The sequence below is a fragment of the Uloborus diversus genome, chromosome 1 (genome assembly GCF_026930045.1).
Source record: "Uloborus diversus isolate 005 chromosome 1, Udiv.v.3.1, whole genome shotgun sequence".
Classification (NCBI taxonomy): domain Eukaryota; kingdom Metazoa; phylum Arthropoda; class Arachnida; order Araneae; family Uloboridae; genus Uloborus; species Uloborus diversus.
The window spans coordinates 39,254,497-39,272,016 of NC_072731.1; the positions used below are offsets into that span (position 1 = coordinate 39,254,497).

Sequence of the window (17,520 nt, forward strand, 5' to 3'; positions counted from 1 at the left end):
TTTCATTTTCCCAACACTTAATTTTAAAGTGTCCGATTTTGAAAGTAAGGCGTGGTCTTTATGACGTCACAAATGATGTACTTTGGCGCATCTGTCTACTACGTTTCCACGTTATGATGATCAACAAGCGAATTAAATATTGTGTTCTACACTTGCTATCAACCATATCGTTGCCAGTACATGTGTGTAAAGAAGCAAATTAAATAGTGTGCTCTGTGAATGGCATCAGTGAATGGTATTTCATCATTTGTGATGTCATCGGCAGAAGCATAAACAATGAAAGCGCACTAATTAGGGTAATTTTTTAAAAATACTAAACTTTGTCAAATTATTTAAAAAATTGTCAGATCCTATGTTTTTAAGCATGCTCTTTCAGAAAAAAAAACGCTTTTAAAATTTCGGAAAACAACCCCATTGTAAGCTGAGTAAACAGTCAGTTTCAGTTTATCAAGGAAGGAGGCATACAAATGTTCACCCATAACCACCAACTCAATACAGCATACAAAACATTTTAGCATTCTTTATGTTGGGGTGTAAAAAGAGTTCAATACAATGAATGGATAAATTACTGTTCAAACAAGAAAACTTTGAAAAAGGTTTTCTATGAAGCAAAAAATAATGTTAAGAAGTTGGAAAAAGAGTAAATTATAAAAACAATGATTTATTATTAAAAATAAAATATACATTTAAATAAATAAAACTCATGTTCCAAGATTATGTACAGGATGGTTTCGGAAGTACTTCAAATCCTAAAAAAAAAAATAAGTAAATATCATTGTTTAATATTAATAATTTATGTTTTTCCCATTGAGAAGGAATAGATGGAGAGAGTGCAACCTTACTATCCCGATACGGCAACAGTACCATGTGACCTGGGCAGTAATATCGAGTTGACCGTAATTGCTGGAGAAGTTTTCATAAGCTAAAGTCATGAATGATAAAAACATTTAACTGTAGAAGGGAAAAATTAGATTTATAGCATTAGTGCAGTATTGTAGTATTATAAACTGAAAAAAAAAGATACACCAGAAGGTCCAGTAACTTTTTACAGGTATGTACGAATGTTTTTTTACTTCTAAATATTAAAAAAAAACTTATCTATGCATTCAACGAGTACATATCCCACAGTTGTCTATAATATTTAAGTTTTTGTACCGATTTTACCTATAAATGTAATAAAACATTGTATATCATGAATGCAAATAACATTTTAGTTCCATACAAACACTTTCTACTTAACTATTAATTAATTTAACAGCTTTCAAGTACTTTGTGTACATTTGCTTTGTTGGCGAGTAACTTCTCGCCAAGTTCCTGTGAACAGTTGATGCATTTAAAACAAGTTTTAGATTTGATTGAATTTAAATATTAGTATGCCTGCGTATGAAATAATTTCAAAATATTGATTGCAAGACATAAGAATCCATAAATTTTCGGTCAATAACAAAACATTTTAAACATATATTTCTATATACCTGTCATTACAAGGAATAAAAATCAAAACACATGAAAAATGCAGTTACATTATATTTTAAAGTCCGGGAAGAAGGGGAGAGGGGGAGTCCAAATGACAGGTATCTGTTATTGTATTCATTATTATTTAAATCTGGAAAAAGGTTCGCTGCGTTGCCTATGCCACTAACAATAATCAGAAACAATACCTTTCAGAACTTATCTTTCAGCATTGCTCAAAACCCTGTTAATCTTCTAATAATTCTTATAGGGAAAGTTTCAGTACTATTTTTTAAAACACACACACACACATTCAATTTAACTATAACGATGAACAACATAAAAACTCATCATAATAATTCAGGCTGAAAACTTTCGCTTACTCACAACACAATTGGTCAATTTAATGTTCTCAGAAAAAATAACACTCTTATTTGTCAAAACATGTTTCCAAAACATAATAAAAATAAATTTACGCAGACGATTAATTAAAAAATTGGGCAGTTGAATAATTCTATTTTGTTTTCTTCTTGCTTGGCTTTAATCTTTTTTAATAATATTGCTTCATGGAAGCCTTTTAATTTTCATAAAATGTCTCGATCCACCAGAAAATGTTTGTAAAAATTATATATAAATTAGTAATGCTAATAACTGTTGCATATTTATTTACGTAGATAGTTAAAACAGGAAGAAAGACACATTCTAAAAACCTTCTGGTAAACAATCAACGTTTAAGAGTCTAAATTCAAGATAATAAAATCAACAAACCTTTACATTATGTGCTGAAACACAATTCAAAATACAATTCATCCGAATCAGTCCTTATTAAAAGATTTGTACTGCATATTATTTGCTACTTTGGTAAGCTTGGTGTACAACTACTGATTGCTAGTTTTGCGTGTTCGGAATTAGAGTCAGCTCTAAAATTCCCGGATTTGGAGTCAGGTTTGAAGTAAAATGGTCGGAGCCAGAGTTTGAAGGTTTTGAAACTCCCTAGTTGAATTCGGAGTCAGATTGCTTTTGGAATGAAAGAGTTGGGGTCGGAGTCAAAAAAGGCTCTAAATTTCCCTGAGTTGGAGTCGGTTCTTTTTCTTCCGACTCCGCAACCCTAATTTGCTGCAGGACTGCGGAGTCGGACTGATTTTGGAGTTAAAGAGTCGGAGTCAGAGATAAAAGGTTTTGAAACTCCAAATCAAAATCCGAGTCGGACTGCTTTTTGTGTGAAGGAGTCAGAGTTGAAGGCTCTAAAGTTCCCTGAGTCGGAGTCTGTCATTTTCTTCCGACTCCACAACCCTAAATCATAGCAAGGCTGCGGAGTCGGACTGATTTTTAAGTAAAATAGTCGGAGTCGAATGCTCTAAATTCTCCGAGTTGGTCATTTTACTTCCAACTCCGCATCCCTAATTTGTAGCAGGGCTGTGGAGTCGGACTCTGAGCTGGACTGATTTTGATGCAAAGAGTCAGAGTCCGACGGCTTTTAATCTCCGAGTTGAATTCATAGTCGGACTGTGTTTTGGGTGAAGGAGTTGGAGTCAGTCTGTTATTTTTTCTAGAACTCCTCAGCTCTGATTTGTGGCCTCGACATCATAGTTAGCACTGTCGCATGAAAAATGTTTAAAGCCAAAAGAGTGATTGCGTGCCAAAACGCAACAACTTCCCAGCCAAACTAGTCACCTGACCTGGGAAACATCGGGTGACAAGCTTATCTCATTCAGACATTTGCTGTCGCTTCCTCCATTAGTATTCCTTCTCAATGGTTTTTCCACATTATATATACATTATACACACACACACACACACATATATATGAGCAAAAACAATAGATTTAAACTATTTAGCTTACTTTTTCCTCAATAGAGGGCTTAACCACTCCAAAAGCATATTCAAAATGCTCCATTTTTATTTCTATTTCTGATACAAAGGAAGTTGAGCTGATTTGGTCATCCATTGCCTTAAAAAATGCTTCCCTAACAAGATAAGCAAGATCGGCACCACTAAAAAATTAAAAATAAAAAAAATTATCTTTCATAAAAATACAAAAAATTTCTTAAATAGATATATAAATAAAAAAATAAATAGATATAGATTTCAAGAAATTTACCTAAAACCAGAGCACCTTGAATCAAGGCCTACTGTTTCTAGTTTGATATCATCAGACATCTTTGGAGCAGTTTTGTTCTGAAAATATCGCAAAAACAAAGATTTGTTAAACAAAAATACATAGTAAGGGTCAATATGAAAAGGTATTAAAGATTTTTACTGAATAAACAAAGCAATGAAGTCATAAATAATAATTTTTCAACAACAGATAAAAGTTTTCAGTTATACAAAATAAATAAAAAGTGAAATGAAATAGCTTTATAATGAATCAAATTAATTTAAGTTTTATACAATGAAACTTTGCATTATTCATGCTATAATCTACAATTTATGCAGAATTTCAATTAATTTCCTCACTTAAAAATTCAGTAAAGGTAGTAGGAACTGCAGTAAGGAAATTAGTATGAGATGAAATTGCTGCTTTCAAAGTTTGAATGTTTTTGGGATATTTTCTTGAATGCTGAAATCAAATTTAGAACCAGAAAGATCCTATCTAATACCATTTATTTTATAAAGTTAATGTAAGGTTAGTTTAAAAAAAACATTTGTTCAATTGTTAATGACACAATTAATGTAAATATATTTCCATAACTACTACATAATAAAGTAACATTGGAATCTGTGAAACTTTCATTTCAGTTTTGTGAAGAAACGAGCTCGTAGCTATGTGTACGACTTTCCGTAGACGTGTCAAACGAAAAAAATTTTTTTAGTGCCCCTCATATCTCATCACTTCATCAGGTAACACCAATATTGTTTTCTTTAATTGATTTTTCAATTTTTTATAGCACTTAGAAATCAAAATAATGTCTTTTCATCAAAAATATTGATACTTTTGCTGCTTTAAGATTATGTTGAAATGAGAGAGAGAGAGAGAAAAAAACATTGCTAGCTGTAAAACCTTATTAACTTATAAGTCAGTTTGGTTTTCTTGATTTCAGGTGATTCGGTAATGAGTTATGATGAGGGGAACTACATTTTTTTTTATCTTTTGAGATCCACAGAGAGTTGATGTCAAAATGGCTCATTTCTTCATAAAAATTAATGAAATTTTCGGAATATTTTTTTAATGTTATTTTATTTTGTAGTAGTTACAGAAATGAAACATTAACAGTGTCATCAAAACAAATTATCGAAAATATGCTTTTTCTTTTGCATCAAATCAACAGATGCTTCTTAGTTGACATGGGGTGCAAGCACTTTACAAAGTTAGAGCATTTTTAATCAACATGTATTAAAAATCAGTCATTAAATCAGTAAGTTTTGTACATGAAATATTGCTTTTTCTTTAACATAAAAAAAATATTACATATAATGTTTTTGATATCATTCATGTAGTTTTTGAACACAAGTAAAGGAATTTTGCAAAATAACTTTACCCAAGAGAAGTAATGGAAAAATTTGTCTACTTTACCTTTGTAATACTCTTTAAGATTTCCACCCGACCAGCAGGTGAAGGTATATCGACAAAGATACGTTTTTCCAATCGACCAGGTCTAAGCATAGCTGAATCAATTTTCTCCATTCTGTTTGTAGCGCCAATAACGAAGACTTGATGACGGGGTTCCATCCCATCCATCTCTGTTAGCAGCTGATTCACGACACGTTCAGCAGCAGCATTCTATGCGTATGAAGAAAATAAAAAGTTTAAATCTCAAGACCTTACACATGGTAGTAACAAATTCCAGGGAAAAAAGTTCCCTGATAATTCTCTGATTGAGCGCCAAAAGTTTCCATGACTTTAGAATCATGACTTTCAAACAAAGGTGAAGGAGCTTGTAAAGGTTTTTTTGCAAATTAATGATTTTTCATCTTGAAACTGAGTGGCAATTTTTCAATATTTGGTTATTGTTTTCTCATACAACTTATTATTTTCTGAATGGTAGTCAATAAAAAGTAAACTATGAAAAAACAAAATGCTATTTTTTCCAATATTGTTTTGTTTGGAAAAAATGACATTTCTTTCATTTTGCTCAATGGAAAAAAAAACTACCAAGATTAGTCGCTATGGCAAATGTAAAAGATAATTTTCCCTGATATCAGGAGAATTTTTTTAATCCTCTAAAAATTCCCTGACTTTTTCCTGAAATTAAAATTTTTCTGGTAATTCCCTGATTCGCATGTTGTGTTATCACCATATTGCACACCACTTACAGAGTACTTTTTTGCATTTAGTTGCAAGCAGGGCTGTGCCGTCAATATGTGCAAGGTCGTGCAAGGCACAATGGCGCCAGAGCCAAAAAGGCGCCGAGCTCTACCGATCAAAAATGCTCAAAATGAAGGAAAAAGGAACTCTAACGGAAAAGCAACATGGAACTCTTTATATTTATATCTAATGGAGGCAGCGAAATTATACTACTCATTGAAACAATTAATCTGTCTCGCTGAGAAGTGAAAAAGAAAAGTTATTGACTTGTTGTGTCTAAACATGCTTTTCAAAAGCGCTATCTTTTACACTGAAAACAAGTGACTTTAATTAATGCATACATTAGCATTTTCCTTCTTAATGTGGAGTCGTGAATGTTATTTTGGTACGTCTGTATTACACAAAGTTGAGCATACGAGGAGCAATAAATTTACTTATCTCCATTTTGGGTCTTGCGGTGAACATCTTATATTATAATTTGTGCAATCATAGTATTTTTGTGATTTTTAATTCGTTGTAATTCCGCTACTTCATGTTATCATACATAAAAAAATACGGTAAGCACATTTGCATATTAATTAGATGTGCTTAATATTCATACAGCGTAGACTATAATTTAGTTTATTTTTTAAGGTTCGAAAAATAACAAATTGATCATAATTATTCGATAAAAAAAAAAAAACTTTGGAGAGACTATATGTTTGTTTTGGATCTTAATTTCAATGCCTTTTGCAATGGTTCCGTATTTTAGAATTTTTGATTTTACCGGAAATGATTTTAGTTTCATGTTTGTTTTGGATCTTAATTTCAATGCCTTTTGCAATGGTTCCGTATTTTAGAATTTTTGATTTTACCGGAAATGATTTTAGTTTCAGATTTGAAAGGGAAGTATCCTCCACACTTCAATTTAGAAATCTATATAGTACTCTGTTGTCATGTTTTGACAGGCATAATACTTTGAATAATTGTTATCAATTAGAGAGATATTTAGATTAACTTTGATAATTAAAAAAATTTCTTTTTCCAAAAATGCATTAGCATATTAAAGGCGGGGTTTGTCAAACCAGGGCCATCCTGGAAAAAAAACCCTGCACGGTTTTTTTTTCGGGCAGGCATACTTGAAAAAACCACTATCTCGGTAAAGTGTATTTTTCACAATTTTCTATATTTTAAAACATGTTCTTCAGAAACAAACTAAATATTGACCAATATGAATTCCAGAAATAGACATCTTGCTTTTTGGACAGTATATCAAATATTAGAAACGTAAGCTGCAATAATTATTTTGATCCAGGGTCGGATTAAGGCATGGGCACATGGGGCACGGGCCCAGGGCAGTAACATTTTGGGGTCCCCAAATGTGTAGCTGAAGTTTTTTTTTCAAAATGAAGCAAAATCAAATTGCACCATAACAAAAGCAAATATTAAGTCTAGGAAAAGAAATTCTATTACAATTATAACCTCTTTCCTAAATCTCAGAGTCACTACAAGCCTTATATTATATTTTATTACATTTTAATTGTTATATAAGGTATATTTTTGATATTTATGTTCTATTGCTACCAGGAAGTTCAGAAACATCTCATATTATTATATTTTCGAGGTTTACAATGGAATGTAAAACATTACCATAGTTAGCGTTGATGTAGTAAAAACTTGAGTCTCAAAATATTTTATTAATATCTACCATATGGCAGGGGAATGGGGGTGGTTGGGGGCACTAAATTAAGTTCATGCCCAGTATCCTTAAAAGTGTTGGTCAGGCCCTGTTTCGATCATTCCAAGATTTTTTTTTTTTAATTGTTGGGGTAAAATGTTTTGATTAACTGAAACTGGCAATCTCTTTTTTCATGGCAGCTCAATGCTAGGTTTCCAAGAGAAAAAGTCAGATTCCAAAAGTCAATTTCTATCGCCCTTCCCTTACATCCGTCCATACTCGAAATAAATTCGAGATATGAAGCAAAAACGTACACTTTGTTCCAAAATTGAAAATTTGCAGATTGTTTTTCATTAAATTTTCAATAAATTAAATGCCAAACGTATTTTTTTCCATATTACATTTGTCCACAAAACCAGATCCCAGGAGTTAACAATATTTTGCTTGAACGCCATTGCATAAAGGCGCTCAAAAGACATTTGCACGACGGCGTCGATCAGTCTTGGCGCAGCCCTGGTTGCAAGATCACTTTAGTTGCTGCTTTGGGTGCAACATTTTGCGAGTGGTTTGTCCAATGTAAATCTTGAAGTAAAAAATGCTGAACCATTGAAGTTTAGAGCCTGTTAAAGAGTAAAATAAGAATTAAATAAATTATCATTTCAGTGCAACATTTCTTACAACTTTTGTAAAGGAAAGAAGTCTTGTGTGGACTACGCTACTTTCTTTTGTATCTATTAAGTAATTAATGTTTTTTAATAACTCGAAAGAATGGGCATATATACTCATGTACGAACGTTAGAAACAATAGTTTTTGAGTAAATATCTTTTCAAACATTTTTCTACACGTAAATGCGTGATGAATGTGGCATACTTTTAAATATAAAGAAAAGTAATGTTTTTATTAGCGTCAGTTATTTAAAATTTAAGATGCAAAGTAATGACAGTTCAGTTACAACATCCACAGACTGTAGTTTCATCTTTGTTATGGACTCGGCAGTCTGGAATAGCCAATAACAAAGCTGGAGGCAGATGTCCATTCATTATAACTGAGATTAAGCCACCAGCAAGGGTCTGCAAGCAATGATGTGGTTCATTTTGTAAAATGAAGGGAAAACTTTACATAATGAGCAGCTAGATTCTTATCTAGGGGAGCAAACAGGAGACAATCCTTAAGCCAAAGCTTAGACATAACAACAGAATACTGTACAGTATATTGCCTTGGGTAGGTAAATGGCAGTATCTGCACAAATGAGTTTTCTAGATATTTTAAGAAACATGTTGTGGATTCAATAGTAACAAAAGGAGAATTTTGGAATTGGAGATTTTTTGTTTTGAGCTTTTTATCCAGCAGAAACCAAATAACCAAGCTTGTACAATAAAGTTAACTTACCCTAAACGACAAAAACGCAATAAAATTACATTTTTGAAGTTACTGTCCTTTACCCCATGATAGTATAATTGCATATGCATGAAAGATAAATTATGCATGTTTCACTTTGCCATAGGTTACACGTTAAATGGTTTCAAAATTGACAATCTTCTTTATCTGACTGTTTTCAAAATACCATTACATACCACATTGGAGCCAGATCGAGTGGGACATAAGGCATCTAGCTCATCGAAGAAGATAACACATGGGGCAGAGTTTCTGGCTCTTTGAAAGCACTGTCTTACAGCCTTTTCACTTTCACCTAAATACTGAAAATTAAATGTGAGAAAATGATTATGTGACTTATAACATTAAGTTCTGCCTTTCGCTACAGTTTCTAAATGTACATTTTAATACTTTTTCAACACAAACTACAAATTTTTCAATTAATGATCTTTTCTCTTCACAAAAAAAGAAAGAAAAGAAAAACATACATGATCACTCACACATTCAAAACTTAACTAAATACTACAAGACTTCACAATAAAAATATCGAGCATTAAAGTACTAAATTTACTGAATATATATTTGGATTAATTGAATTAAATAACACTAACATTTCAAAATTCATCAATGAGAATCACTTCACTATTGTGAAATTTGTTAAGTCAAAAATTAAAAGTAGAAATCAAAAATATGAAATCAAGATAGAATGCAATATCAACATATAACTCTAAAAACTAATTTCCTTTTATAATCTCCCAAAACAATGGAGGTACTTCAAGATAGCGTTTCTTAATCTTTTTACTCTTGAGAAATCCTGTAACAATATCCAAACTTCAAAGAAACCTAAAAGTTAATATTCTTTCAAAAAAAATTTTTTTTAATAGTCGGTAGGTACTTATATTAAATGATAATGAATGCAAAGAAAGATGTCTTATTAGGTGGTTGGAAGGCAGAATTGATGACAACATAAGATTAATAGTAGAGTTTTATGTTTTCCTGAAGATAAAGTTGACCCCTCCCTACTTCATCACAGAGGAAAAATCAAGAAGAGTTAAAAATCTGTACATAAATACTGGCAGGGGCAGATACAGGATTTCATTTTAGGAGAGGGGGGGGGGTCATTGCCACGGGTGACAGTGGACTCAAGTAACATTTTCTGAAAACAGTCTGAAATTTTCAATAACTATAAGGAAGCTTGACACTCCCCCCACCCCTCCTCACGTACAGGGATGAGAGTGGTCAGAGAGCAAAAAGGAGGAAATAGAAAAAACCAGGAATACAAATTCCAGGAAAACAAAGGTTAAGGGAGTGCTTTCTGTTTGATCAATCAGAGGCACTTGCTTAGTATTTTATGGTAAACTCCAACTTAAAAGTAAATTTTGAGTGTTATAATCTCATTGTAACTGACCAAATAGTTTCTCAAATAACTAAGTTTTGCAACAAAGAAGTGTCTGCGCTTGCTGCAGCAGTAACGAAGAAGTGTCTGCCGCTAAAGTATTATTTGAAAATAATTTTACAATGATAATCACAAGAAATAAGGATTAACCAATTTAGTTTATTTCATAACTTTTTAAAATCTCCATGTGGAGTTTTTTCCCCCAAGTATAAATATTTTTATATTATTAATTTTTATATGGTAAGATTTTCTGTTTAAAATTTAAGGGACTCCTTTTTTCCACCAAAGGATCCAAATCTGATTCATTAATAAGTCACTGGTACCAAGCTGCCAACTTTTGAAAATCTAAATTAGCAAAAATAAAAAATAACAATAAAATTGCAGATTACTATAATCACATGTTTTGAGGTTACAAGAAACCCCTTTTTCAATGTAGAACAAGCGAGCTTGTGGATGAAAAGAATCGTAACACAAGACTTGTTCGTGGAAACTACAACTTTTTTGTAGCAGTTGGCAGTTCTGGATATAGAGCTATTAGTTGCATGAACTTAATAATATTTTTAAAATCTAAATTGGTTTTTAAAAAAATAATACATACCATACTAAGCAGTTCTGGTCCTTTTACTGACAAGAAATTGATACTACATTCATTGGCAATGGCCTAAAATAGGAAATGAAAATTTAAATTTTTGTTTAAGTTAAGTAAAATAGGGGACATGCACGACTTAAAATAACTTTTTGTTGTTGTGAATGGAATTGATGTTCTTGATAAGAAATTTGACTCCATAATTATCAAAAATAAGAATTTTACTTACAAGATGTTGATCATCAGAAGTATCGAAGAGCAGTGAGTTCTTGCACTATATTTGTGTCATAAGTGTGAAGTATATAGCTTTGGTAATTTCCCTCAATTGCATCTATATTGCTTTCCCTAATTCCTCGGCAAGAAATAGGAAAAACACGATCACCTGACTCATTCATTGCCACATGGATAAGATCCGCGCGACCCGGAAGTTACGTAAGCGGCTGATGAGCCTAGCTCACCACAAAATGTAAATGCCCCCCCCCCAATTTTGGAATGATTCTAGGCTTTCTGAGGACTTCTTTTGGCCCTTAATGTATTCTGACACAAAGAATTATTTGCGCTCTTATAGAATTTGTTTGTCTTGATGTAGCCTATAAAATGTCTACTGCTCCAAATCAGCCGCATGATCAAAGTCAATACCCGGCCGAGAGAGCCCACATGGATGTGTTTGGTCCCTTAAAAGCAACAACAAAGGGAAACTCTTGTGTTCTAAGCATGATTGATGCGTTTTCAAAATATATACATTTAGTTCCATTATCAGATTTAAGGTCTAAAATCATCAGTAAAGCATTTTTTGATAATTACATTATCCATTGAAGTTGTCTGCCTACATTAATTGTTGATAATGCACCATATTTTAAAAGTATTGAATTCTGATTTTTGTAAAAAACTAGGTGTTAAGAAAAGGCAAATTTTCTTCCATTCAGCTCATGTTAATGGTAGAATTGAGAAGCCTAACCAATCCATTGCTAATATTTTAGCAACCATTTCCAATGATAGCGAAGAATGAGATGATTTATTGTCGCAGACTGCCTTTGCAATGAATTCTGCAGTTCATGAAGTTACTCATTTGTCACCATTTTACATTGAACACTTTCGTTATCCTAGGTTACACTGTTCTTTAAATGATCAGGCAGATAGATATGATTTACCTTCAGACTATGTGCAAAAGCTACTAAATTCCTTAGACAATATTTTTGTTAAAGTTTTACAAAACTTGAAAGAACAAGAGGACAAACATAGAGATTGTAGTAAAATTGGAAAGGATCAGAAGAGATTTGATTATCCAGTTGGATCCCTCTATTTTGTCAAAGCACCTATTGTTAAAAGTTTTCGATTTTTCAATTTTGTTTTTATATGATAGAGTAACATGTATGAACATCATAGGTGAAAATATTTTTGCGATACGAAAAGTAGTTTTTTTTAAATTAATTTTTAAAGTTCAAGCTCTTGTGACGTCAAATAGCATAGGAAGTGACGTCATCCCCTCTTCCGATAGGGGAGAAGCGAAGGTCACGCATTCGACTTCGAAGACGAAACGTAAAAGGCTTTCTCCTCGCATTTAACTCCTTGCGTTTCTGGAACATTAAACCTCTCATCCTCTCGAAAATATTCGAATATCTCATTGGTGTTACTTAAGGAAGATTATTTAGATTGTGCTTTAACGAATCCGGCCTTCATAGTGTGTTCAAAAGGATTATTGAATTTCTAAAAAATAAAAATATCAGCGCGCTCAAAATGTTCCTAGCGAAAACAAGGGATCTTCGGCGGAAGGCTGCCCATTTGCGCCCTGTGACGTAGGCTCGTGACGTTTCAGAAGCGCGCACTTTTGCACGTGGATTTTTAAAAATTCATTAAAAATCAACCACGGTGTTTTAAAATTCGGCAATGGTGAATTTTTTAGTTTTGAGGGTCAATTAACAATATCCAATAGCCAAAATATGAACATTTAATAGGTTGCAACTTACGTATTCAAAATTATCTCAAAAACTTTGTCCTAAATTTCAGGGTCCTTTTAGAGTAGTCGAACGATTTTCAAAGGTAAACTACAAAATTTGTAATGTTGCAAATCCTAGAAAAATTTTGAAACTTCATGCTAATTGTATGATACCTTTTACAGAACGATTCGAGTATTTGCATATAAAAGAAGATGCTAGTGATGAAACTTCCATTGATTTCACCGATTCTTGCAATATATGATTATACTAACTCGTATAATTTATGCTCTAGAAATATACCTCACACATAAAACATTATATATATATATATATATATATATATATATATATATATATATATATATATATATAAAACCATTTTTTTATGAATCACTGTAGTGGATAAAACTTTTACACGTGCGAAACAGGTGACCTGGTACGTCTTTGGATTGTTTTTTGGACATGGTTTTTATATTTTTAATGTTTTGTTGACGAATGGATAGCCTTTTTATCATGCTGAACAACGGACTGGATATGTTTACTTGGATTTCAAGGTAAGACAATTTTGTTATTGGCAGGTACTGTCCCGTGGAAGGCTAATTATCGGAACTTGTTTTCCTAATTAGTCGAGGCGAAACCCCCTGCTTTTAGTTTTAGGTTTGAGCTCTAGTTTATTGTTTTTAGCTTAACAAGTGGTGCGTTTGCCCATTGTTACTCTATATTACATGTACTGGAGCTTAAGCATTCTCTTCTAGTTTATAGTTAAAATTTTGGTCTTTTGACCATAATTAATGAATCCTCCACGGCTGATGAGCTCTGGATTCACTCTTTTTCTATTCCTACTTAATAGCTGTTTGCATTTTTCCTTTTTATCATCATTTGGTATTTATAATTTGTTTAATATTTGTAATTCTGTTTGCTTAATTTTATATATATATATATATATATATATATATATATATATATATATATATATATAAAGTTTGGTTTTTATTTCATATATATATATGTATATACATTTTTTTGTTTTTTTGCTTTCTAAAAATTAACAAACTGATTGATTGAATAATTATTTTTGGATATTAGTGTTATCAGAATATTAATATGTGGAAATGACAACTGTTGATTTAAATTATTGATGGTATTGCATTAAATAATGATTATTAAAAATAATAATTTTATTTAGAAGATATTGATCATCAGAAGTATTGGAGAGCAGTGAGTCCTTGTACTATATTTGTGCTATAAGTATGAAATAATTAGCTTCGGTAATTTTCCTCAATTGCATCATATATTGCATTCTGTACTTCCCCGGGGAGAAATAGGAAAAACACGATCATCTGATTCATTTGCCGCCACATGGATAAGATCCGCGCAACCTGGAAGTTACGTAAGTGGCAGATGAGCCTGGCTCGCCGCAACTTTCTGAATTTATGCCATACTGCTACACATTGGTAGGAAAAAGGAAGATAAGAATAAAGGAGGAGAATATATATCTTTTTAGCTGTTAAAACACACAAAGTATGTACTGAAGCAACTTTTTCTGGTTACGTAATGTACTATAAGAAAAAGCAACTAGGAAACAGCAAAATAACAACCTACTTTTGCTAAAAGTGTTTTGCCACAACCTTTAGGTCCATACAATAAGATTCCTTTACTGCTAGTGATATTGTTCTTCTCATAAATCTTTGGATACTTAACTGGCCACTAATAAATACAGAAATGGTCTTAGTTTTATTGATGATAGCTTAAAAAGTAAAATTCAATGTATTTTAATACAATTTGCAACTCCAGCGCTCGAATACGCTACCTTGCCGTGATTTACAAAACTGCCGAAGAAACTAAAACATTGCCACGTTGCGTTCCACGTGTGTCTGTTGACGTAAACACAGGCAGTTTGTTCTGAGTATTTATTAACGCAATCGATGTGTCTTAGTTTGCTTTCAGCTACAGAAATTAATTCGTCCCTTAGTAGTATTCTCGAGCTTCTAAAAATAATGTTAGTTTTCCTTATTTCCTTCTAAAATATGGGTTGATTGAGAAATGCTGAAAGCGAAAACTCTGGATTAACAAACTTGGATAATGTTATACAAAGTAAAAAATTTTATTGTTTTGTATGAATTTGTAAGAATATGAGTTTTTTTAATCTTAAATTAATTTAACTAACCATATTTTACAGTAGCATTTAGTTGGAATGGACAGTACGCAAAATATTTTCTTGAATATACTATCGTAGAACAAAATGAAAAATGTTTAACCGAGAAAGAATTTACTTTATTCCTTTTATTCTCAGCTGAAAAGTTTCGCCAAATTTGTTTAGGGTTATAGTTTTGGTATTGTGCGAACAAAGTAGCCTTGGCGAGATTTCGAGTTTTTAGTTAAACCATTTTTAATTTTTAACATGAGTGGAATAAAATGGTAGTAAGATTACAAATTCGATAAGTAAAAAGAAATAATGGTCAATCAAACTGAAAAGAAAACTACCACCATATATCCGTAAGAATTTTGTAGATGATTTGCATAACATGACATAATTAAATCGTAACTCAGAAATTAGAAACATCGAAACAGAAAAATTTTAAATTAACCGATTTGGGAATTCGAGAGAAATAACTCAGCTACAAATGCAAAACAATAAGCGCTAGCCGAGCAAAGCAAAAGCAAAAAAGTATCATCTTCTTTTGGTAATAATTTGTAATGTCACATTAAATTTTCTAGCATTAATTGTTATTCTTGTCAGGTCACAATTATTATTTAGTTTTATCAAGAATTGATAAATATCGAATTCAACATCGTGGAAATGGCTGCTTAGAACTACGAACTACGTAGTTTGCATTAATGTTTGAAGTTTAGTAATGCTTCTTGAATTCTAATATCTTTCTACGTGGGTCAAAATATCCTCAGGACTTAAAGTATTGATTTAAAAAGGATAAAACAAAAAAAATCATACATACGAACAAAAATCAAAACACTTTTAGCATTTTCTTCGTTAAAACGTGCATTTGTTTTAGTTTTTTCGTCCGCCATCAGACAGTGACTGCAGTGCCCCCTATAGTTCGTTGGAGTTGCGAATTACCTCAAAAAAGAAAGAAAACTTTTACCTTAACCTAACATTCATACTGCACTAAAAATTTAGCCAATAAGGATCATGATAATGCATTTTATGTGAGATAATATAGTTTCGTGTATTTTTAACTCGTTGAAATAATCCCTTCTGTTATTAACAAGTTTATCTCATAATTTCATTTCTATGCAGTATTAATACAGAAGTAATAACCCTACTATTTACACAGTATATAACAGGGATCAATGAACTAGAAACTGGTCCAAGTAAAAATGATTTTATTCCATTTAATTTATACACCTAAATCATATTAAAATTATTCATTTACAACTTCTTTTTGTAAAGTTTCAATATTATTTAGGTGATGTAATAATGTGCCATGCTTTTAATAAGATTTAAATACAAGTTGCAAAATAAGAATATTATTATCAAACTTACTTGGTGTAGCTCAAATAAGGGAGGTAAAATAGGTTTTGCCACAGAGATTTTAGTGAAATTTTAAAAATTTAGTTTTAAGCTGGATAAAAACTGGAAATAGAGATTATGAATGCTATTTTAAGTAAAATCTAAGATAAAATTAATGTGCAAAGTTACTCACAACTCCTCTATAAACAGTAATAGCAAGTTCTTTTCAAAACAGAATAAAAATGTTTCTGTGTTTTAAAATAGTGTTGAGTGAGAATGCTGCACAAAAAAGCAATGATTATGCACCAAATTTTTAATTCTTTTAAATTCATTACTAGTTTCTTTGCACATTACCAGAATGAAATGAAAATAGAGTAATGATACACATGCTTGTTTTATTACTCCAAATGAAATGCTTTTTAGAAGCACTTTTAATAAAATAAATTTTAATAATTTAAATAAAAAATTTAATTGCCATGCAACAAAAACCTCAAAAATAACAATCTTCCACCCCCCTTCCCGCACATTTTTCACTATTACAACATTAATTTTCTCTTCCTTGCAATTATACTAACATTATATATAAATATCTCTACATATCGTAACCTCAGAAAAACAGTAGGATATCTTACTGTTGTTTCTGGGATTAAAAATCTTATGGTTGGTCTGAGGCGACAATATAGTAATTGGTAATTCCGTAAAGTTGGGTGCAGTAAACGTGTACATGCGATTAAACCGTTCTCATTTCAAAAAGTGCAAAATATGATGACTAGCTGTTCTATTAGTTTTTGTCTTGTAAGAACTAAGTACAAGGAACTCGTGCCAGATGGCAGTACTGTTCATTCTGGTGAAAAGGATATGTTATGTAACCTTACTTTGTTTTTAGTTTTGTGTTTAGCAGTGATTTGAAATTTGTAAAGCTGTTTTTGGTTTGTTGCCAGTTTAATTTTAAATTTCATTTTTTTTTTTTTTTTGTGGCAAAATCATTTTAAGTTGAGCTGCTCTAACTACCTTTGTATAAACACTGAAAATTACTGTCTGTGTTTACATAATTTATGTGGTAAACCAGAGTTTCCCAAACTGTGGTCCGCGGATCCCAAAAAAGTTTCTGCTGCTGTCCAGCTAAAACATTTAATATAATTGAAATTGAAGGACGAGTAACGATATTTTAATTCAAAAAGGAAGCACATTTATGAGGAATAAAAAAGTTCTTGCTTAAGTACATGCAGGGTGCAGTAGCCCCTTCTCCCCCCTCGGAAAACTCAACACACTACACATTAATTTTGTGTGCATGACTTAACACACTCAAACTATGCTAACAGAGTTTTTTCATTAACTTCAAAACTCATTTTCATTAGTAAACTTTTTGTAGAAATTTGGTGATAACATTTTTATTCCTAAT

General features: G+C 31.7%; 1 protein-coding gene across 1 annotated transcript in view; it reads right to left on the bottom strand.

Moving 5' to 3' along the window:
• Positions 1-649: 649 nt before the first annotated feature.
• The window catches only part of LOC129234557 (nuclear valosin-containing protein-like), a 54,624-nt gene continuing 37,753 nt past the window's right edge, over positions 650-17,520 (bottom strand). The window contains exons 12-18 of the mRNA XM_054868575.1: positions 14,252-14,356; positions 10,725-10,787; positions 8,931-9,053; positions 4,967-5,173; positions 3,554-3,630; positions 3,296-3,446; positions 650-749 (exon numbers count right to left, since the gene is read on the bottom strand). Of these exons, the coding sequence (XP_054724550.1) occupies positions 702-749; positions 3,296-3,446; positions 3,554-3,630; positions 4,967-5,173; positions 8,931-9,053; positions 10,725-10,787; positions 14,252-14,356 (774 nt within the window). The 3' untranslated portion in view covers positions 650-701. The remainder of the gene's footprint in view (positions 750-3,295; positions 3,447-3,553; positions 3,631-4,966; positions 5,174-8,930; positions 9,054-10,724; positions 10,788-14,251; positions 14,357-17,520) is intronic.